The sequence below is a fragment of the Haliotis asinina genome, chromosome 4 (genome assembly GCF_037392515.1).
Source record: "Haliotis asinina isolate JCU_RB_2024 chromosome 4, JCU_Hal_asi_v2, whole genome shotgun sequence".
NCBI lineage: Eukaryota > Metazoa > Mollusca > Gastropoda > Lepetellida > Haliotidae > Haliotis > Haliotis asinina.
In genome coordinates, this window is record NC_090283.1 from 56449903 (window position 1) to 56474480 (window position 24578).

At 39.7% G+C, this 24578-nt stretch overlaps 1 protein-coding gene across 1 annotated transcript; it reads right to left on the reverse strand.

The window, feature by feature from the left end:
* Positions 1-1868: 1868 nt before the first annotated feature.
* On the reverse strand, positions 1869-24198 carry LOC137282610 (uncharacterized). Its single transcript, XM_067814389.1, has 2 exons — positions 24119-24198; positions 1869-5407 (listed from the first exon to the last, which is right to left on the reverse strand). The coding sequence occupies exon 2, from the start codon at positions 4550-4552 to the stop codon at positions 2552-2554; it is 2001 nt and encodes a 666-aa protein (XP_067670490.1). The 5' UTR covers positions 4553-5407; positions 24119-24198; the 3' UTR covers positions 1869-2551.
* Positions 24199-24578: the final 380 nt, after the last annotated feature.

Sequence of the window (24578 nt, forward strand, 5' to 3'; positions counted from 1 at the left end):
GGTCTCAACTTTCGCTTTGAAATTAAAACATCCAGATAATTATTGGTAGAGACAACTATGTAGAGACAAACTTAACTGTTGTACTGGTTTTCGAGAATATAACTTAGTGTCTATCTTCTAAAGATAACATGCTTGATAAAACATTTGGACATTTCTGATCTTAATGTGATTAGATGCTGTTTGGGGGGAATTGTCAACTTTAATTAAGTTCAACAAATCAATATTATTCTGTTGCCACCTTTTGAGTGAGTGGGGCTTCAAACACCAAGAAGAAATTGGGTAATGAAGAAACATTTGTGAAACAATCTCATACCGGTTTATAAATTAACTGGAGTTTGCTGAAAACATCGTTTGTCAAACAAATGAAAGAAGAAGGGGATTGAGTGAGTTTAGTTTTCGCCACTTTTGGTTATATACCAGCAATATCATGGCACCAGATATATGGACTCACATTGTTCTCATGTGACCCTTGGGTCTTCGGCGTGACAGGCGAACGCTAAACCACTGGGCTAACGCACCGTGCCAAGAAAGGGGAGGGATTTGGGTAGTAAATAAATGGACACGCTTGAGGAGACAATGACAAACAATATTATTCTAATTGTCTTCACTCCAACATCCAATATTGTCACTGATATCTGTAAATTTCATGTGAAATTGATATTAAATAAACATAACACAAGTCACGTATTTTCATACCGTACTTTTCCCGTTTAACATCGTCACTGCAACGTTGACGATATTGACAGATTGTACCATACACTTTATTTGTCCTCACATAAATACACATAAAGGCAGCATTAAACACACAGCAGTCACGTATCCGAATAACAAAACATGATTCTGCCACCCACTGACAGTCCTTATATCATTTAAATATGGAGTTAAAAGTAAAGTGATCATTTTATCAAAACTCTATGCAACCTTATCATGGACTGATTTGTTTCCAGTTAACAACATCTCTTGTTCAACCACATGATATGTATTCTTTCATTTACTCACACTGGCAATCGGTTTTAAAAACTGATTTATTTATACAACATCCACCATGGACCATTAACACTAGGAAGACGTCAGATGCACAGGAGGGCTTTGTATGTTGGCATCTTCCATCACAGAACATTAATCCTCAGACGCAGTATGTACCGAGTGGTGAAATAGATTGGCGTCACTCTTTCAGTACGTTTTACCGCAAGAAATGTCATTCATTCCCCAGAAACGTGGGCCAACAGTGAAAACACTATACAACAGTGACCGTGGGTCCTCCAGAGAGGGTAGCTTCTTCCAAACGATTCAACATCAATCTAATCTTTATACCCCTTTCCCTTTTTAATCGTGGAGTATGTGTGCTTGTTATGTATGGTTAGATTTGTCTAAATTGGTAACAGCTGAAGGGGTGGTGTAATTTCCCTTGGGTCCATGCAGGAAACATATGGTCTCCTAGTATGGTGATCTACCATTTGTTGTTGGCAGTCCATAGTCTGTTTTTTTTTGTCTCTGTACTTAAAAGTATTATATCAAATAAATGGATTTACGTTTCTATCTGTCATAATGTTATTTTTACTGTATTTGTACTTCGTTGACACGATTTTGTAATGTAATCCCATTTATTATCAACTAGTAAACATTGTAAGTCACGGTATGAATGAACTATTTCCGATGTGACTATAAATGTTAACTCACTCGCATGATCGTGGGTTCAAATCCAGGTCCAGTTTTGCTAGTACCGTAGCAGCGCTTCTGCGTTTCAACAAAGTAGTAAACGCCTTTGTAACTTTGTGCTTTCGGTCCACTTTAAGCTGCAAGTGCTATAACAGGAATATTGTTTCAAACCATCTATTCCAGAAAGGAAATAATGTCCTCGGGATGTGACTCGCGAGTTGAACCTTCTTCTAACGGCACACAGAATTGTACATTTTAACACGTTGCTGTGGAATGAATGATGAATCTGTTGGCGCCTCGGGTTCGTATGTTGTTGAATGAACAACAAAACATTTTAGTGTTTTCTCGTGCAAGTGTAACTTGAACAATGAGTCAACTTGTATATTTAAATATATATATAAATAAGACTGTTTAATGGGACATTGTTGTGGATGTGGAAGTACAGAAATTATATGATGTGGGGACACCAAGCCAGTTATGCCATGCGAAATGTTATCTTGAGGTAACGGTTGATATGTCGATAATGAATCCTAATCAAGGACAATAACAGGGCAGTTGGTCTGATATATCATTAATAGTACCAGCAAACATACCAGGATTGATATATCCTCACCAATATGTCCAATCTCGCAAAAGTGAGTTTGATTGATTTTACGCCGCTTCTAACAGTTCTCCAGCACTCACCCACCAGAAATGTGCGCAACATATTGTAGGTGGAGGATGGAACCCGGGCCTACAGACGTTTTAACCCTGTTAGGCTACCCATCCGCCCCAGTGATCAACCACCTAGATGTAATGCCTGGTGTACTGGTATACACTAACTGTACCAGAAGTAATCTATACCTCACTCACATGCCATTCAAGCGCAACACATAATGGAAATGTATGGATTTTACTGTGTGTTCAGTGGAGTGTGACAGTAGCAATATGGTCGGAGATGAGGGTACTGTTCTTGAACACATGCCGGATCAGATCCGTATCTGTTAATCCTGCTTATTTCCTTTTCATTGATGATTATTTCACTGCTATTCAATGAATGCTTGAGGGTAACTTCAAAATGGCCATTCCCAGGCTCTGTGGTGAAGGTCACTTGATAAAAGTCTTCATCTGTCTTAGTTCTCCCTGAAAGATCAGCTACACGGCCATCATAGTCAGAGCTTTTCTTAAACTTTAAAACATTGGAATTTGTTGAAATCTTTACAGACCTTGTCACAGTTCCTAACTTTAAAAACGCACACTGAACTCTTTGGCTCTCCGTGTAAGAATTAATATAGTCCACTGCGGCGAATGCAGCTTCTTTTACAACCGGGTGTGAACTGTTCACTTCCTTCCATGCAAGGCATGCGCACCAGTGAGGTTCGATACCAGCGTGTGAACATGTTCGTTCTTTTGGAATTTCCTTAAACAGGCTGATCCCTCTTTGAGCAATGTCACCTACACCTCCACCAGTGTAGTTCAATATATCATGGAATGTTTCATGTATATCAAAGGGTGTTGTTAATCTATTAGCATTTTTTCGTACATTTAGAACTATATCTGGATACTGTTTTTCAAACCACGGAGGAAACCTGAAGGCAAAATAAGGCATACGTTCTTCTAACTTCCCTTGAGCCGTTGCTCGAACTTGTGAAAACCTGGCCCCATGGTCACTCATCAGTATGAGAATGGTTCTATTTAAATGGCCGTTATTTTCCAAATATTCCAAAAACTTTTTCGTATCTTCGTCCACTACTTGAACCATGTTGTTATCGTCGTGGCTTGTCTCCGAATGGAAACCGAACATAAATTTCCTCTTTTTCCCATACATCATGTAAGCATCCTGGAACCATTTCACAAAATTCTGATGCCTAGGCACAGATCCAAGACACAGCCTCTTGTTTCTTGCATACATTCGCTCAGCAGATAAATAAAAGGTCCTCATGCTATGATCCGTTGGCTGGTGATCAAACCCCAACATGCGTAGCTGGAATGTCCCAATGAAAGCCATATCCTCAGCCCACAGTGTCAAGTATCCATTGTTTCTGAAGTCCTTCCATATCCAAGGGTGATTATCAACAGGTTTGGCTCCTGACTTTCCTCTTCTTGCCTCGGGAAGTTCCTCTTCCCTTTTGCCTGTCAGTATTGGCAGCAGCGCCTGAGGAGTTCCATCTCCCACAATGTTGTAGCCTTCTAATTCTATCCCATTTAACAGTTTCAGAAAATATTCCCGTGTCTGAGGCAATTTCCGTATCCATGTCATTCTAGAAAGTGAATCGAATCCAAACATCAACACGTCCAAATCTAAGGCATTTTTAGACACTGGTTTTGTTTGCTCTGCCCATGTGTGTAAGGTTTTGTTATATGCAATCCCCGAATGTATGTTGAAGTATCTTTTCCCGTGAACAGAAACACATGCTACCTTGAAGAAGTCGGAGATCAATGGTGACCCATCAAGCATAGGTTTGATGTGATCAGCATGGCGGGCTGAATAATCATTTGGTCCCCGCACAATGGGAGCATATTCACATGTTATTTTGCCATACCTCCTCCTAGCACGCTTCGAAATGTGGAACGTTCCATTCACAACATACACCCAATCCTCATCCTTACCACAGTCTATTTTTGGCACTTCGTGGAAGAATCCAACAACTGAGGGGTGGAAGGGGTCGAGTTGAGGGTGGACGCACATTTGACCAGATTGGCGACGTAGGTTCTCGTGAAATAACACGAGATTTGCTACGTCGCTGTCAACCTCGATTTCATTCTCCTGTGGGAGAAGGAGAAACAGGATTGAAAGAAGAAAACAGAGCAGTGCTAATGATTTAAATCTCCGTCGTTTGAGACGATATAAAAAAGAAGGAAACACATTGTACTCCATCTTATCCTTCGACTCATGGGTACGTCTCTCCTGCATAAAATCTGTAAATTGAAGGATAAAAATACACGTTAATCCCTCTTCTTGCACATTCTGTGGAAATGGAAATGGCACGTCAGAGACATTTCGGAAATTTCAACACAAAATCCAATTTGGAAATCTGTCAATTCTAATTTGGAGTTATTTTTGAAACACACCCCCTCATGCACATATTGATGCATCAAACGCTGTCTCGTCTGATCTAAGTAAAATTTTCAATATGTAGTTCTGAATTCTACATTTGACTCTCCTTGAGAATTCAAAGCTCACAGTTGGGGTATATTCATCTTCCTCTAGACCATGTCGTAACTACATCCAAATCATTTTCTGATCCCATCAGTGGGCTTCTCAATCGATGGGGAAAAGTCATTAGAGGCTGCGTATCAGGAACTTCCTCCAGGATATGGCACCGTAATTATGGTAAATATCGTCATGAAAACCCAGTCGAAGAATATTGGAAGTCCTTTTAAGGTCAACAATAGACATGCTTCAACGGCGGAACCAAATGTTCGATCACAGGCTGGTGACAAATTGGCAGAAACGTTCCCGGGAAAAAAATGCTCCAATTTGAACGGCTGTAACCGTGGATTCAAAGTTTTCGTATTGATCCAAACTCTTCAAAATTCTGAAGTGTATTTAACACAAATACGCAGTAAATTTTCGTGATATTTTCCAAAGCTTCCAAACCGCTATTTTCAAAATAACATCGCCTCTCCACAGTCTAATTTCGTGCACAATCAGATTTCGATCGAAGTCTTGTAGCATTTGTTGGCAATAATGCCAAAGATTGACGCTGTTTTGTAGATTTAGAAGATTCCCCAGCAAGATGTTGATTTGTCTGTCTCGACCCAGAATCTGAAACGATAAGAGGAGTTCGTTTTACAAAGACGATAAAAAAACGAATAAACCACCTGCAAACGAAAGAAGCTGCATGCGAATATTTCACATTGGTATGCCCGGCCTTCTCATCTGTTGAAGTACCTTCGTATTGAACACGGCCCTTCATACCTGTATAGATGCACTGTTAGATACAGTCAGCTGGTGATTTTATATGGACATACACAGGACATGTTTCATGAGCTGCATATACGGTTATTTATAAAAACACACATAAGCACATTTTAATGGACATCGTGTATATATACGGTTATTTAAAAAAACACACATAAGCACATTTTAATGGACATCGTGTATATATACGGTTATTTATAAAAACACACATAAGCACATTTTAATGGACATCGTGTATATATACGGTTATTTAAAAAAACACACATAAGCACATTTTAATGGACATCGTGTATATATACGGTTATTTATAAAAACACACATAAGCGCATTTTAATGGACATCGTGTATATATACGGTATTCCGTTATTCGCCTCTTGTTCAGTGTATATCATGGCTTATCCTGAATCGAGACAGAAGTGGAAACATGACACCGCGGAATGAGGTAATGCAGGAATTATATCATTTAGACAATACCCATTTATTTCTCATACGCACTGAGGTCACAGGTCATATGTCCAATCTTATTTTTGTTCATGATAACATAGGTGTCTTACTATTTTCCTAAATACTACTCTCCATTGTCTTGTCATTTCTAGTTCTAAATGTTTTAGTTTGAATGGGTAGTTTTAAATGGATATCTGTGATACTCTAGTAGTTATACTGTTTTTTATCAACATTATATTAAGTTCGAATTTTATTGATAATATAATTAGAAATTGTTCTCGTCACGACATGGCTAAAATAGTGCCGATGTGACGATGAATATTAACCCACTCACTAGTACTACCTTCAGTATTTCATTTATACTATCTATATTATTTAAGGCCCTCGGATGTGATGACATAGGTGCGTACAGTATTCAAATTCAGTTTGTTGTGTTACGACTTGGGAACCAAATACATACAACTGGTCCTCCTCCGTATCATATATCACAACCAATAAATAGTCCTAGCTGATTATGTAAACTTCATCTTACGCTTATGTATTGAATCATGAGGTGAATTTAGACGTTTGTTATGTCTATTTGGAACATGGTTTAAGATATATAATGGTAACACCAGTCGGCAACATGTTGTAACATGACATTACTGTACGTGTGTATTGATGTTATCGTAAGCGCGCGCGTGTATATGTGTGTGTGTGAGAGAGACTGTATGTGTGCGTGACAGAGCGCGTAGCGCGTGTGAAAGAGAGCGTGAGAGTGTGTGTATGCGTGAGAGAGCGTGTGTGTGAGAGAGTGTGCGTGTGGGTGAGAGTGTGTGAGTGAGAGAGAGAATCAGTGTGTGTGTGTGTTCTGCTTAAAGCAGAAATTTCACAGTTGAGTAACGTACCTGAAGAATACACTGTATTCTGCACTCAATTTGTGCTATTACCGTGACCTACGCAAATACAGTAATGGCTTTGTACGTTACCTTAGGAAGCTACAGTCGGCTACCGTCGACCAATATAGCTCTTGTTCAATAACTTAACTCATTCCAAATAAAGATAGAACAATAAAGTAAATATGCACAGTATTCTATGACACAGATGGTCAATGTCCACACAAACCCATTGTCTAATGCTTTGCCAGTAACATCCATACGTCCTTTACGAAGTAAAAGCTGCAATATGGTGCACGGATACACTTTGAAAACCCTATCAATGTTACTTGGAATAGTCATTAGTTAGGAATACCTCAACAGAAGCGACCTCTTATTGACTCTTTCTACAGAGAGTATACAAATTCATTTAGATTTCGGAAAATCGATTATCGTTGAGTCCTAGATAATGGATATCTGCAAGATGACTAGACATTCCTGGCCGTCAGCAGCGGCCTGGGTAAAATTGTTTACGGTGGCCCCTGGCAATGAATGAGTGAGTGAGATGCATTCTACCCATTGTTGAAAGGTAATTCAGTTGTATAATAGCGTATCAGATTGATTAAGAAAATCCTTCAGTTTTAGACTCGCCAGACCCTTTCAATATGTAAGGTTGTTGATCTGCAGGCATTTAGTTTCACGCATTGTGTTACTCTGAATTATTTATAGTTTACTTTGCAAGAGTCTCGAATATAAAATGGACTTTGTAGTTATTTTGATTGTTTGTTTGATGTTTTACATCACATACAGACAATAAAGTTATTAGCATCACAAGCATCGATCCATGCAACTGAGATGCGATGATATAGATCAACCAAATCAATCAGGGACACAAACCACCTGATCCCGATAGTCGCCTCTTATCACAAGCATGAGTTTCCTGAAGCCAATGCTGGCACAGATCCTCACTGGTTTCACTAGTACTACGTTCATATTATCATAGCTGAAGTATACGCATCATAACCCAAGGAGCAAGGTTAATTCTTACCCCTCGTTCACATTCATCCTGTCACAATGGAACTTCTATGTACCACTTCTGTGACCATGGTATGACGTCTATCAAAGTCTGACACCTAGCCCTGGTGGAACTATGCTTCTATTTAAGAACCTCAAAGACGTGGATCATCAAACCCATAAATGCTGATAAAGAACCCGCCAACTTCAACGCCACTGAAAAACACTTTGTGGACGACTCCTCACACATGGAATGGACAAAGGGCTAATGCAGTGTTCTGTGGTGTGCCAAGGTTTGAGAATAAGGTGAGAATATGTACCTAGGTACTGACACGTCCTGCCACTAGGCTACAGTTAATTTGCTGGATTCATTTTACTACTACTACCTAAGTCCATACAGTGAACATGTGCTTCATGTCATGTTCTTTCTGTCTCACGGATCCGTCATGCATCTTGTTCTATTTGACAAAGCTGTCCCCCCGATGTTGGCATTGCGACAGAACACGCAATGGTCTCTAATGAAAGAGTCTCTTCAAGGGGGTCTTTCACAACGGCTTCAATCAGAGTATTAAGTGCAAACCTAATACCCTTCGAAATCACCACAAGCAATTATCAAGTACGGATAGGGGGTCCGTCTTCAATCCAAACATCAAGAAAAAGATGTCTCTGATTTGACGGGAACTGATCGAAATACGCCTTGACCCGAGTGTTTTCCTGCCTTCCCAATCTGACCAACGTCGAGAACAGAGTGGCCATATTGAATGTGTGGTATGGATTTCTGTGTTGTAAAGACTAACAATGAAGGGATCGGGCACAGTAGATGGTCATTATTGCGATGTATGAGGTATTAGCAATGAGAGATGAGCAGTCACATGTCACATGAGATTAGACTTAGTACTATTTTCGAACCAGACATCAGTTTGGTCACATGTCAGACAGTTTGGACAAGTATGTTGCATTGACAGTAACCGGAGAGCAAGTAAAGGAGAGCCATAGAAAGAACTCAGACGTTTGTCATTAACCTTAGACATTAAAGGAGATATGGCAGACATAGCATATACAAATACTGAGCATTGATTATGAACATTAATGCAAACATACGAATTAGTATGGGCAAATGCTTGGAATAAACCGTAGACAGTCGAGCGGGCACAAGACAGCAATAGTACAGACAAATATTTGACATCAACTGTAAACAGCTGAGCGGATATAAGACAGCAATAGTACAGATAAGTATTTTGCGTCAGCTGTAAACAGTAGAGCTGATATAAGACAGCAATAGTATATATAATTAATTGTCATCAAATTGTAAACAGTAGAGTGGACATAAAGCAGAAATAGTAGAGACAAATGTTTGCCAGTTGGAGACGACAGGAGTTCTGTACCCATAAAGGTAGGTGATCTTATATAATCTTCTGAAATCAGATGTAAACTTGTAAAGGTGAAGGAACAAGTTTTATGGATGATCAGCTTCTTTATTTTCACATTGGCGACGTTTCGGTATGGATTCTTTCAAGGCTCGAAAACGGTATAGGAATCAATACCGAAACGTCGCCATTGTGAAAATATAGAAGTTGATCATCATAAAACTTGTTCCTTCCCCTTTAGCTCAGCAACTTCTAAAATGCCTCTAAAACAATTTAAGTACACTAGTAAACTAGAAGGTAACCTGACTGTTGTTCTGACACGTTCTACCCCTATTTGTTTCACTATACATTATGATAGGCACGGGAAACATCACGAGGACATGATGTGATATTGTTCAGTATGAGCTATATTGCCTATCGCACTATATTCTACATGTAATAACGTGGTTAAACGCTTGTTACGCCGAAGATCCGAGTTTGACTTCCCACATGGTTACAATGTGTGAACCCATTTCTAGTCCCATACAGTGATATTATTGGAGTATTGCTAAAAGCAGCGTAAAACCATACCCCCCCCCTCCCCTCCAACACACACATCCCCCACCCCCCACCCGTATCGATACATATCTTATATTTAATTCAAACCTTGATATGATATGAGCAAGTCCAAACTTCGAGGCATCTCAAGAGTGATGATCTTTTTCTAATTTTTTTAGGTCAACTGTGTTTCTAAACATAAAAAGAAAAAAAAATATTCACTATTCGTCTAAAAAAATCAAATTCTTTCCTCGTGTGGGCGACTTTAGGTTTTCAACAACAAACTCCAGATACAAATAATGACATAATGCAGAAAGATACGGAGATCATAAGCCTCTATCGACAGCAAGGGGTACAAAACACTGCCCTGGCCAACGCCACCTGTCTGTAATTACCTTAACTCCTTCGCAAGCTTGCCAAAGAACGCGACTCAGAGAAAACCAGGGAATAATTATTATTCCAACCATTATTTATGCCCTTCCGATACAATTACCGCTCCCGCGAGACGCCACCTTTTCCGGTGAACAAAAGCACTGAAGATCTCGATTATCTGAAGAAACTAATTACCACACAAAGCATGCACATTGGCCCTGAATCTTCAGGGATTGTTCATTGTTTCGATATTTGGATCTCGTTTTGTCCCAACATGCCTCACTGCGCACTTCACATGGCATTGTGCACATGATAATAACGGTGGCATGCCACTTTGACATTTGGGAATTAACGTCTTATAAAGTGGTCTTTAGTTCAGTGAGATAATTATCATAGGCTCAAGTTTCAAAATCGAATTCTTTTGGGTTGCTGAGATTATGGGTTTACTTTTTCTTTTTATGGCTTTGCAATATGACCAGCATCCCTTTTCTTCGCCGTGAGATGTTCAGATCGATACGTCATGATAGATTTATGAAACCATCGCTAGAAACGCACTTACTGACATGAATGCACAATGGCCTTGAACTCAAGATCAACTTTCCACATCATATGTCCTGAAACCATGCAGTATATCATTATAGCAAAACCTTACGAATTCGCACAGCTGTCCAGATGAAGCCATGTCTTGAGAGTATTAGGCGTTTTTATTCATTTTTCAATTTGATTCTCAGGGAAAAACTCACGGATGTGATATTGTCTTCATATTGATAACTGAGAATGAACTGTGACGAGACCTGAGTCTATACAGTGTATATACTACTTGTAAACATAGGCTATTTTATGCTGTACGTGACTAAGTATGTTTAAATGCATTCATCATCATGATAAAATGTATGAAAAATACTAATTATGACATCGAATAATGCGAAGGGCACAAAAAATGGGCTTCACATATTGCACTCATGTGGGCAATCGAACCTGGGGCTTCGGCGTGAAAAGCGAACGCTTTAACCACTACACCACCGCCTAATAGTAAGGATGATGGTGAGGAGGACGACGACAATGCCGATGATGACGACAATGACGACAATGATGATGATGATGATGATGATGATGAACACGCTTACGGTATGAGACGACGTCAGTGCTAATCAGTGCTAATCAGTGCTATACGTTACCACTGTGAGATCTAATTCTTTCTCACCCAGATATATCACATGCTGAAGTCAGGGACGACCGGGTTGACGTACGTGTGAAATAGATCAAAGAAAGATCAACAGATCGCGATTCAACCGCTGGAACACTGATAACTTTGTCTCTGTTGCACTCATACATCATGTCCACCCTTCCACGGCATAACAACAAACATCAGAGTGTTGGGCTACTTACAATAGTCAAACCAGGTCTGTGTGCCGTATATTACGACAATACATTGTCAACCTCACTATAACGCTATTCCCATTGGGTGAAGCTGAAATGGCATTGTGTTTCACAACTATCATAAACTGAGTACAACACATTTAAGTGTCTGTTTCATCGCCCTCATCGCCACCATCACCATCCTCAGTGTTATCAGAGGTATCTATATTCTATTCATCAGAGGTATCTATCTTCTGTTTGAGTGAGTCAGTGAGTATGGTTGTTGGGCCGCGTTCAGCAATATTCCAGTAATATCACCGAGGGACACCGAAAATATTTTCTAATTGATAAATAATAATGAAAACTGAATCGGGTCCAGTTCTATTTATTGCTTATGCTCACATTTGGTAATTCAAAAGATCCGACTGAATTGATCCGATAACAGAAGTATCGCTGTTCTATTTGAATGAGTCAGTAAGATTTAATGCCACCATTAGCAATATTTCATCAATATCACCAGTAATGTTGTCTATTTGACTACAATGGAAACATGAATCAGGTCTAGTTCAATTTAGTCCTTATTCTCATATCTGAGGATTCAGTAGATCCGACTTAATTATCGTGATGTGATCCTTACCACCAGTTCGACAAAGCGTTCGGTTCTACAACCTGAGCATTTATGTCCGATTGGGTGTATTGAATCTCAAGTTCCCAGACACAAGCTCACTTGATCCAGAGTCGATCCTCTTCAGATCACAGTGATATATTGCTCACTGTGGCGACAAACATTCAGCAAATTCAAATTACAGAAACACAAGTGCAGGCCGTTGTTACCATGTTCGCTGGAAAACCTGGTTTTGCTGATCACTCAAGCAAGTAAATACTCCATTGTCTCTCCACTAAGTTAATGCTGCAATCATACAAAATGTAGCATCTCACCTACCTCAAACAATATTTATTGTTCGTAGTGTAGAGGAAAATAATACCTAACCTCAGCCTCCGCAGGTATTAACCGCCACATAGAATAATAAATCCCGTTTATACATTACAATCAGTCATTAGTCAACAAACATGACACAAATGTTCACAGATGGTCCACTTCCATCTCAATCCTCACTCATCCACTCATGTTAAACGTAAATGAAAGACAGTACAATGCTAATATCAATATATTCTTTGAAAGCACTTTAACAAAGGTATTATCAAGGGCAAGCACAATCCGCTTCCTTTTGCCATCGCAGTTACGCGTGCAATATAATCCAGCGTTTCTGTAAGCTGAGATAATAACTACCGGCAGACAAAGACAGATAAAAAGCTCATGGTATTTCCCCAAGCGGCAAATCATCCCAAGCTTCAAGACCTTTGGCCCAAAGAGCGCTGATTGATTGATAAGGTTTGATCAGGAACGTTTACTTTTTCCACGGAGAGAGAGCTAATTCCCCGCTATCAAACCATGGTAATTGTTTACATAATCAATTTTTTTCATCAGCTCAGGGTTCCAACCGCTTAATTTCGTAGACCTAAGCACAAACAGAGACCAAAGGGAAATAAGAAGCTTCGATCATCCGATGACAACGTCTGGGCCTCAAACTAGGTGAATATAAAACGGAAGAATAACGTAAATTAGATTTTCGTAGTGTAAGAAGCAGGCTTAGGGAGCAAATTAGAATAGTATTGGGGAATAGATTAGTTTTTGAGAACACTCCGGTGGGCATCGGACTGGAAGTCGGCGACTGTAACATGGATTGGCTTCAATTACGACAGCATCGGCCTAATTTGATACATTCGCCCTCACTGGCTGTTTCTCAAATCTCCCTTCGCAGCTTATCTTGGGGCGGGTCGGTGTGAATAAACAAGGCCGCGTTTTCGAACGTTTGCATGGAAACCATTGACGTCTCAGGTGACGTAATCAAATTTAAAGTTTGGATTCCTTTAATTTGGAAACTCTTTCCTGGCCTGTGATGATAATTACGGGTTTTTTCATTATCTGATCTGAACTACGTCTGCACATTTGTCGTTTAAAATACGACCATTGCCTGCAGGAAGGGGTGGTTGATTGCGATGTATGATTGTGTTGCCAGTGTCCGACATGTCATTTTCTCAGTGCCACGAGCACATCGCGTGCCAGTTACCACTTGGTTATAATAAATCCCGAGGTTACAATGCCACCTTCAAACGCAGGAATGCTCGAGGTCATCGAGTGCAAATGAGTTGCTCATTGAAAGAAGGAAATAGACGTGAAATGAATCTGTTAGTGCTTCCGACGACAACGTCCAATCAACTCTTGAAGGAATAGCTCTACTTCCAAAGCTTGACATGCCGTTTCTATGCAGAGGAAAGGTGTACTTTGCCTTAAATCGTTCCCCACGAAGCAATTTATGCTGACAATAGTAATTTCTATGTGTGAAATTGGGACAGAGAGGTAGCCTAGTTTTAATTCGTTCGCTCGTCTCGCCGAAGACCTGGGTTCGATTCCCCCCACATGGGCACAATGTGTGAAACCCACTTCCGGTGTCTCCGTGATATTGCTGGAATATTGTTTAAAACGGCGTAAAACTAACGTCACCTCCTTTCTCAATATCTGGAAATGAAATTACCTGTGCTATGAAAAAATCACCCCTCTTTGCCAATGTCATATATATAGGTATCATCAGAAAGAAAGTGTGGATCGATCCGATGTTTCCCTCAGAACAACTGAACGCCTTCACAAACCACTCCAGAGACAATACATGTGCCTGATCATTGCGGTATTGTACTTTCGTTTTCAGTCATCATAACTTCCCGTGAAACCCGATTATTAATGCTGAGTAATGTTTAACGTTAAGTTTAGAAAATACCAGTGTCCATTATCCACTCAAACGGATTCCAAAGGGATCAAAATGAAACCGCGGGATAACATTATGAATGGGTCTACGAAAAGCAGTAATGACACCAGGTGTTCGTGAGAGGAACAGGCCTTCAGCAGCCCACGCTTGCCATAAAGGCGACTCTGCTTGTCATAAGGGGCGACTAACGGGATCGGGTGGTAAGCCTCGATGATTTGGTTGACACATGTCATCAGTTCCCAATTGCGCAGATCGATGCCAATGCTGTTAGTAACTGGATTGTCTGGTCCAGACTCGATTATTTATACACCGCCACCATATACCTGGAATATTGCTGAGTGCAGCGTAAAACTAAACTCACTCACTCACTCGTGAGAGGAATAAACATTTTCAATCCTACTGATGGTATCCCTTAGACACAGACCTCACATAAAACAAAAAAAGTTTTCTGCTGGACGCCCGACACTAATTTGGACATTCGAAAACATCTCGTCCTAAAAAATTGAGTTGGGATTTAATAATATTTCGGCAATATCACGGCGAGGGACACCAGAAAAAGGCTTCACAGTTTGTACTCATGTGAGGAATAAAAGCTGGACCTTCGGCGTGACTAGAGAACTCTTTAACCATGGGGCTACCACACCGTCCTAGTCCCACAACAGAATATTACTGATATATCCATCAACCAAAAGTGATGCGATTGAAGTAAGTAAGTGAATGAACTGTTTAATCTCGTGAATAATGAGTCTCTGATTTGTGGGATACCGTGGTACTGTACATGAACACTAATGCTTGTAACTTACACAAACCATAGCAAAAATCCAAATCTGCACAGCTTACAATGACATACATCTCACACACCTTGGTTCAGACATCCAGACAGAATCAATACACGTGTATAGATCTTCTTTTCAAGCTGTCCTGGTTCACCATAAATCATATGCTTACACATCAGTGCATCCTCTCATATTTGTTCAGACCGATAGCTCTTAAAGACGACTTACTGCAACCAGAATCATTCTCTAGGAACTGGTTCTGCATAACCGTCTGATAACGAACTGTGAGCGTGGCTGTGGCCTTAAGGAGGCTTTTGGATGCACAAACATCAGGAATCTGTGTTATTTTTGTATCTAATGCTTACGCACCTTAATGATTAATTTCTTTAAAATCATTTTTTTCCCTTCATTGTCTCTCCCAAAGACATTATTTGAAATCTCTGCTATTATGACAGAGATTAATTGCTAATTATTAACAAGCAACGATTTCTCAGAGTACTTTGCTATTAATAAATGAATGCAACTCTTAATGAAAACTTGATAATACAATTTTGATCATGAAAAAAATTAAATCGTTCAAAACGAAAATAGTATATAAGGTTAAGTTTATATACTAAATTATGTAACTATGGAAGCCATGATTGATCTGCGTAAATTATGTGAAGGCTTACTACAAAATCACCTTCTCAACTCAAAGTGGGAGAATATCGTATACATACAATATATTAAGCTCTAAGTAATTTGACACAATGTGCAATGCACATTTTAAGTCAGGAGAGGTCGAACTACGTAAATCATATCAATATGTCTCAGTCGCACGCAGGTTATCCAGAGAATTGATATCCTTAGTGTCTTCACAAATGGCTTTCACTTCGTGAAAATGAGGGTGTGTTGTTCACGAAAAAGCTGTTTTCGGTTACTTGTTCCATGTGTTCATTTCAGCATCAGCACAGACGAAGGTTATAAAGCTCATGTGTGAGGTAAATCAACTATGCACACGAAGAAATGGAATATACATCGATCGTCTCATTCTTTCTTACATGAGTCAAGACTCCGAATGTGAAATCAGTGTCTGAACACTCCGCTGTGTCAAGAACATACGTTTCCACTTGGTGGACATACTTGGCCATGAGTGTTCTCCGAGCAATCGACAACGTCTGACAAGTGATGTAGAGGGCGCCGCTCTGGCACCAATCATCCAATGTCAATTACAGCTGATGGCGATATCAAGTACAGTCAAGTCCATAACTAAATGCATCCAAGGTGGTATTGAGAACCGTTGATAGCTGTCAGTATCACATGTATTCCTTCGTGACGACAGCACGGCGTTATGGCCCGACCACAGACGTGAGACGGGTGTTATGGTCAGTTTAAGTTCAGTTTCACGAGTTTCTATCATTGAATGTATTAAACATCATGAGTCCTGTTTGACTGCAAAAAGAAATGTTTATTTCACAAGTTATGGTGTAGCCGAAGGTGTTGCCTGGTGGTTAAAGTAATCGCTCGTTTCACCGAATTCCCTGGTTCGATTCCTATTTCTGGAGTCCCCTGCTTTGGCTTAAAATATTGCTACAAGCGGCGTAACTCAACTCGCCCCTCATGTGACGTTTAATATTAACTCACTCACTCACTCACTCACTGAACTCGCCCCCCACAAGTAACGATATGATAGGAAACGTAGAATCAACTGCCCCTTCCGCAGAAATCTTTCAAAGTGTTTCGCGTTCTTTTGGGTTATGTCCAATTCCGGATGAGACTCGACGTTTTGTGTTTCAGAATTGTAATCCCACACATAACATCTGACGTATGTCCACAGTCTACATGGCATTGTAAAGTCATGGTTTCATGAATGTGAACAAGGTTTAGTCATGTTCATTTGTTACACTAAATAATAGATGGTAATGTAGTTTTAATTCAACAATGTAATAGCGATGCCACTTTAACATGGGAGACGAAACATCAACGATAACCTATGGCAATTTACATACAACGTTGAATGAGCAGATTAAAACCTAGCTACCAGCATCATGACCAGTTCCTTTATACTTTAATTTATAAAAAACGAATAAATTTTATGTCAACTTTAGCTCCTGCCCCATGAGAAATTAAGATTTTATCTGTTTGCTATTTCACCCACTTCTTCCGCTTCTAGCCATTTCATACATCTCCCATACCCTGGCATTCATGTTGCAAGTCTCCCCTGGAGTATTCAGCCATAGATACGTGATAACTATATCATTATATTTATCAAGTCTAGACATTACTTAAAACAACAACTCTTTTATAGGATCAATGTAGCTTATTCATATAACCTATGAGTTATGATATATGGGGAAAACTTAATACAATAATTCACATCATTTTGAAATTATGTTTTAAAATAACAAACAGTGATTTTAGGCGTGTACAAGTTTGGTATCAAACCAGATCAAAGCAATGCATATTGTTGAAAGACACACATATACTTAGATGTGATAAAAAACACACTACTAATAACAATATAATATAAAAATATAAATATATATAATATATAATTACATATATATAATATATAATTACATAAGAAAAGAAACTAAATAAACAAAAGAATAAAACATACACACAAAGAAGTAAAGCTGAAGTTGAATGGCGAAACCACGGTCTATAAACCGGTGTACATTGTTATTAGGTTTTGAATATATATTAAGCTAAGAATAGCCTATTTCCACAAAAAGCACATGTCTATAAATGTTATACATGTACAGATGGTAATGTTTACTGTGAGCCGCCTTTGAAGTGCAAACCATGACACGTATACAAACAAACATGTACAATTACAAATCTGGAATCTGCGCTCGAACTGTTTTTACAACCATTAAACAATACACGACTCAGGTTTTTCCCGACTCTGAATTCCCAAAGTGGTGAACATATGCTTCAGCTTTTCAACAAATGGGAAAAATACATTTCTTTTCCGTTTCGTGCCTATTTCCCCGGGTATAATGGGAAAACGCTGTTTCACAAATGTCGCTGTAAACTATCCTCCGAGAAACCACCTGCTTCTCTCGACTTGCAAGGCTGACATTTCCTGGACATCAGTGCAGAAAGTTGGACGAAAATAAAAACGAAATCGAAACGATCGCCCTTATAATTATGACACTATTTTCCAGATGATGTCGAATTCAACTTTTGTATTCTCCGTGAAATGTGGCTTCAGGCCAAGCAAACAATTTTCCTGAGAGCGTTGTCTGTTGATCTTTATTTTTCATTTTTTGAGGGCCTGACGTGAAGATTTGCTGTTGCTCAGTAGCCCCTGTCACTTCTCACCTCTATTTTACTAGAAAATTTTACATCGTAGCATGAGTCGCGGTGGGGTGGCCAAGGGGTTTAGCCATTCGCTCGTCAATCTGAAGAATTCTCCCCAAGGGCTCAATGCGAGATGACTATTTCTGGTGTTTGCTCTGATACTATGGTTAAAAACAGGGTTAAACTTGACTCACTCAATCACAGTGTAACTCTGACAGTAGGAGGAATGTGTTTGCTTGTTGTGTAATGCAGTGGTATAACTATATGGAGGCGGTCTGTAAATAATCGAGACTGGACCAGACAATCCTGTGATTAACATCATGAGTATCGATCTACACAATCGGGATACGATGGCTTGCGTCAGCCTCGCCGTTGTGAAAGTTTTTGAGCGAGTGAATATGATTTTACGCCGCCTTTTAAGAGTATTACGGCAATGTGACTATGGCGAACACCACATATGGGATCCACAAACACTGTGCACCAGGCGATGTATATACAGGATGATGTGAATTCTTGCACAAGTCTCTCAGATTATCATTAATTAGTTTAAACGATTTTTCTAAACATTACTATATAGAACACGATGTCTCTGTAACAAACTGAAGTCCGCACTGTCCGACTGTACAGACCTGCGTCTTTAACGCACAAATGGACAATGTATCCATGGGTTCAGCACAGGACAAAGGGCGGATGCGTTAACCACTGCGGCTGTTCACGGTTAGAATGTTTATCACTATTCTGAGTGAGTGGGTTTAGTTTCACGCCGCACTCAGCAATATTTTAGGTATATGGCAGCGGTCTGTAAATAATCGAGTCTGGATCAGACAATCCAGTGATCAACAGCATAACCATCGATCTACGCAAATGGGAACCGATGACATGTGTCAACCAAGTCAACGAGCCTGACCACCCGATCCCGACAATCGCCTCTTAATACAAGCATAGTCGCCTGTTATGGAAAGCGTGGGTTGCTGAAGGCCTTTTCTAACCAAGACCATCAAGGGTCCACTATTCTGAGACTAAAACTAATAGCAAATACTACTACAATGATGAATGTACTGCACTATAGCCTAATGAACAAATAACCAGATGTTCAGGCATATATTTGTGTAAATTACAATAATCTTCTTGAAAGAAGTGTTCCAGGTCGTGTACCGGCATTAGAGAGCCAGGGTCTCTGATATAAAAAAACCGATTACAATGGCAGGCGAGAAAAACGTCTAATCGTATGTGTTATTTAGCTTACTGATGATGATAATCAGATCATCAAGATTTTACTTGTTTGCATACTCTCGAGCATTTTATCTGTCTTCCGGTTCAGCAAACAGTCATTGGTGAAGTCTTTACCTGATGAAAACACAATTGGAGATGCTACAGCCGCATCAGTGCTCGGAGCCCCCTCACTATGCGAGGCAATATCGTTTCTGTCCCCCATTAACCTCCAGTAGACGCCTATTAGCATTATTTAAGCGACCAACAAAGGATTGGAATGTGCAGCAGGCGTGCGCCATGCGAACCGTAGGAGTGATTTGGCTATTTTGGCATCACCTGTTAACCTGTAAATCTTGCACCGACATCGACTTGAACCATTGCCAAGCTCCCAATCACGTTGTAGATGCTGGTAGCAGTTAGTAGTTCGTATCAGCCCAAAGACTGGCTTCAAACAATTTATCGGAAACGTTGTGTTTTTGTCTATCGCTGGCGTGATTAGATGTACCATGTTTTCGTGGCTGCTTGTTTTACGATTGGCTGGGAATGATAACATGCTTGTGTGTATTTTACGATTAACTCTGATATGTGTCTGTTTCATATGATAGTTTGGGATGAATGAAATATTTTCCTTGCAAAGGTTGTGTTGATAATAAAACACATGTGTCGCCATGACCCAATCAATGGTTTAACATGGGAAAATGGACATAATGATACACATGTACAGATTGTGTAAATGCAGAAAAAAAAGGAGTTTAGTAATGATTTATATAATTAACTTTACTTATAATATTATTTTACTTTATTCGTGTATGTAAATGAAAGGACTAATGCAAATTAACGAACCACTTACCACAGTCATTAAACTGATAAAAGAAGCTCGATTGGGACATTGGTCTGTGTCTGTATCAGCTTTGATTGTCATATAGTAGTCAGCAATCGGTCACTAATTCTTTTTCAGTCTAAACCTCAGCCGTAATCATCTTCATCATCGATCATTCGTTCATAGTGTGTCATATAATTAATTCTGAATGAGTGAGTTTAGTTTTACTCATCCCATCCCCAACATCCCAGCTACATGGCGATTATCTGTAAATAATTGAGTCTGGACCATTCTGTCCAATGATCAACATCACGAACATCTATCTGCGCAATTGTGACACCATGCTATGTGTCAACCAAGTCAGGGAGCCTGACAACCCGTTAAGAGCTAATTGTTTAGCCACTCTGGTCTCTCTGCCCCGCGAGTTGACCCACCGCCCTGTGGTCAAACACCAGTATTTGCACGATCGGAAGTCTGGGTGCAAATTTGTTTGTCAACGTCGAAAATAATCAGCCCGTCTGTAATGGTGTTCTGATACAAAACATCGAGATAATTTCTTCGCCTTAAATGACACATCGACTTAAAGATGTCCTGATTGAGCCTATTTACATGAACACTGTTAATGTTTTGGAGGTTCAAATATCAGCAAAACATTTTGTTGAAGAAAATCCGAGTTAGAATATTAGTTTTCAGCAGCCCATGCTTGTCGTAAGATGCGACTTACAGGATAAGGTTGCCACTCTCGCAGACTTGGTAGACACATGCCTTCCTTTCCCAATATATCGATGTTCATGATATAAGACAGTGGAGTGTCTAGTGCAAACTCGATTGTTTACAGATCGTCGTCATACAGTGCTGAAATAGTGCTGAGTGAAACTGTAAACAACAAACAAAACTCACAAAAAACATGACGCGTCTCATCTTCATTCCGGAGCAGGCCCATGAGTACCTCCTGTCGAATATCACGGGCAGTTCTAAAATATATGTACCTGAACACGTTAGTGAAGCCTTAAATGCTAGAAGAACTATTGCAGCCTGCTTCATACGAGTAATGGGTTCCAGAGCCAAGAAAAACATATCAATACAGCCCCAAGGAACAGTTAGCAAAAATAAACAAATTCTGAGAAAGAAACCCGTTTGGTTCGTTACAACAATATCACACAAGAACTCAACATTCACCGAGGGATTAAGGGCAATTATTATAAGATAATCCACGTTGCTGATACCGTTGAGCCGAAAATAGCTCCAACTTGGAATAGTTTCTCCTGGCTTTGATGTGATAATTGGAAGGAAACAAAGTCAGTCGACCCAGCGAGCCTTGAAACACAGCAATCGTCTTAGAAATAACAGCATGATGCCACTCTTGAAACTCCAGAATCACGAGAACATTAGAACAACATTTGAGAAAAGAGGATTAATTTTCCTGAGGATACTGTGCGAGATAGCAGCGGTAACGCAAAAGAAAACAACGTTACTTCAGTTGAATTTACATGGCAGTTTTTATAGCATACAAGATTTGATTGTTTATGGTGTTAACAATTCGGGGGAAAGGTATGTGTAAGAAAAACGCCCTGTGGCCATGTGTGTTAGCTCAACCCAGCGATGTAGCTTATGTTTCTGTCTTTAAAACAGATGTAACATAAATCGTAGCTTCCTACGCTAAATTAGGTAAAAAGTGACATGCATTTTAGTCCGTGTATAACTTGAAAGCAACATATAAATACCAGATGTCAACATATTGCCATAAATATGCGTCATGATGACATTACAGTGCAAGAACTGAGCGCATCAAAATTAAATATCGACCTCGTCTGTTTATGTTTACAAGCTTTCCTATTTGCAAGGGTACGCGAGGCGAGGCGTGACCGTATCAAGTAACTTGAGTTTTTGTCATTTTGGGCAAGTTAACAGTTTCTATTTAACACGTCTAACATTATCACAATAATAAACGATGTCAGTTTAAAGAATGTGCTCCGATCCGCATGTTATGAATACCGTTTCAGAAAACGATCAAAGGCCTATGACGAATGATATGCGGCATTAAGACATAAGATGTTATCACACTCAAGTATTTCAGGCTGGAGGGATGCCGATGCAGCATTTTAACCAATTTGCTCAGTCGCTTGGCATTATAGAAAAAGGGTATTTTGTTGAGAGAAGCATGCTCATGATTAGAACGCAGCGGATCCTAGAACCGCTAACTCAACTCGCGCATGTTATTGCTGCATATCTTACACATTATATTATTTCGTATTATAGGATAGTTATATCGCGCGCATATCCACGCAACCAGTACATGCTAGAGAGTGCCCATGATCTACGGATGCCTTTTTTTTCTGGCACTCTTTTAGCCACCTTACCTGCCTGAGGAGTATGCAACTCTTATTGTTAGGCGCAGCGAGTAATCACACCATCCTCATATGCAGTGCAAAGGTTCTGCAGAGTATTTTCCGGGATAATGCATATCATTTTTACACCTTTAAGTTTATCATCGCAATAGGATTTCGAATCACTAGAGATAACAAACTATCAATAAAACATCGTTTGCAAACAGAATATCCGTGTATAACGCTTTGGAATATGGAATGAGCTCAATATTTCAGCAACGACTCTCCAATTCAATACTTATCATATTTCAAACAAAAGATGATCCCGATGAAACCAACATACCATGCATGTTTAATCCAAGATGATAGCAGATTTACAACATCCCATTGTGTGAGAATTCCCACGAACATTCAAACATTGATTTGCACTGGAGCGCCGACTCACGGTGTATTCAAACACTACAGCTTAAGAACACAGCTCGCCTGGCGAGTTTTTGTATCACGTGTCGCTTGAAACAGAGAGCTCTACAATAATTTTCTCCAAAGATAGTGATACTTTTTTAATTCTATTCGCAGATATTGCAGAATGTAACATGACGATACGGCTTATTTAGCGGAAACGAAATAGCTTTCCTTGTGCTTTTAATGACCAGTTTCCTACAACGAAGAGTCTACATAATCAAAGTAGAGGCATGGTGTACATTACTGTATTTTGACAGTGCACGTATGTCATACACATATTACCTGTAACAATAATGTTTTCATAGATTTATAATGATATAACATATCATCAATGTTTTGTTCTGATTATATGTGAAGAACGTCATTGAATGATACATGCTACTTAATTAAAGGTTATTTTTGCCTTTTAAGGTTATGGTATTAAATCCACAAAATGTATTACAGAAGAGTGAACAAGTGCATCAGAACTTTTTAAATTCAAAATCATTTATCCATTAAATTATTTCTTAGGATCCTCCCTATTTAACAAGAAGCAGCAAAACCACGTCTACGTCTTGAAGCAATCTATACAAAAAGCATAGTCGATTGTAATTGTGACTATATCAAGAGTGTACATCTGTATCAGCAGAAGTGCAGCTATACGACGTGGTCTGGTTCCAATCGATTCTGGACCATACAGTCCAGTGACTACTTAAGAATCAGACAAACAAAAAAAGTTTTACAAACACTGAATCATCGCACAACCACTTATCTTAACGAGGTGCCCTGATTCAGCAACACATCGTCTAACTCATTACAACATAACGTATACTGTTCCCACGTACGATCTGCAAACAACACATCTTTCAACAACAAGACACTTAAATACTACAACCAAATATTATGAAAAGACTTACATTACCTGTTCCTCCACAACCTGAGCTCATAACGCGGCCAGTATCCAACAACCGCTGGCTTGCAACTGTCCCGCACCACGAGACACTTCGCTGAACACAGAAGAGTAAATTTGAACACTCCTAGCAACCCCTCGAGCACACGGAGACCTGTTACTGACAAACACACCACGTCCCTACCTCGCCGCAGAGAACTACGCCGTAAAAGCCTCGCGTGTCGCTGCTTGAAACCTAGCTGTTGTTTTCACCTTCACACGCAGAACCAGCGCTGCATTGGCCATTTAGAACAATCGTATACAATATGCATCTCATTGTCACTGACCAATAGTGGTGTCAGCGAACGATGTATCAGCCGTTTAGCCAGTCCACTTGGCCTCTGGTTACCTGAGGATCTTCTCAGGCGTTGTGTTTATTGAATAAAGAAGTGACAAGTTATAATTTTGAGGAATGGTTATACAAACTGGCTGC

Excerpts from the sequence above, each read along its gene's own strand:
- LOC137282610 (XM_067814389.1), bottom strand. The coding sequence starts at position 4,552 with ATGCAGGAGAGACGTACCCATGAGTCGAAGGATAAGATGGAGTACAAT.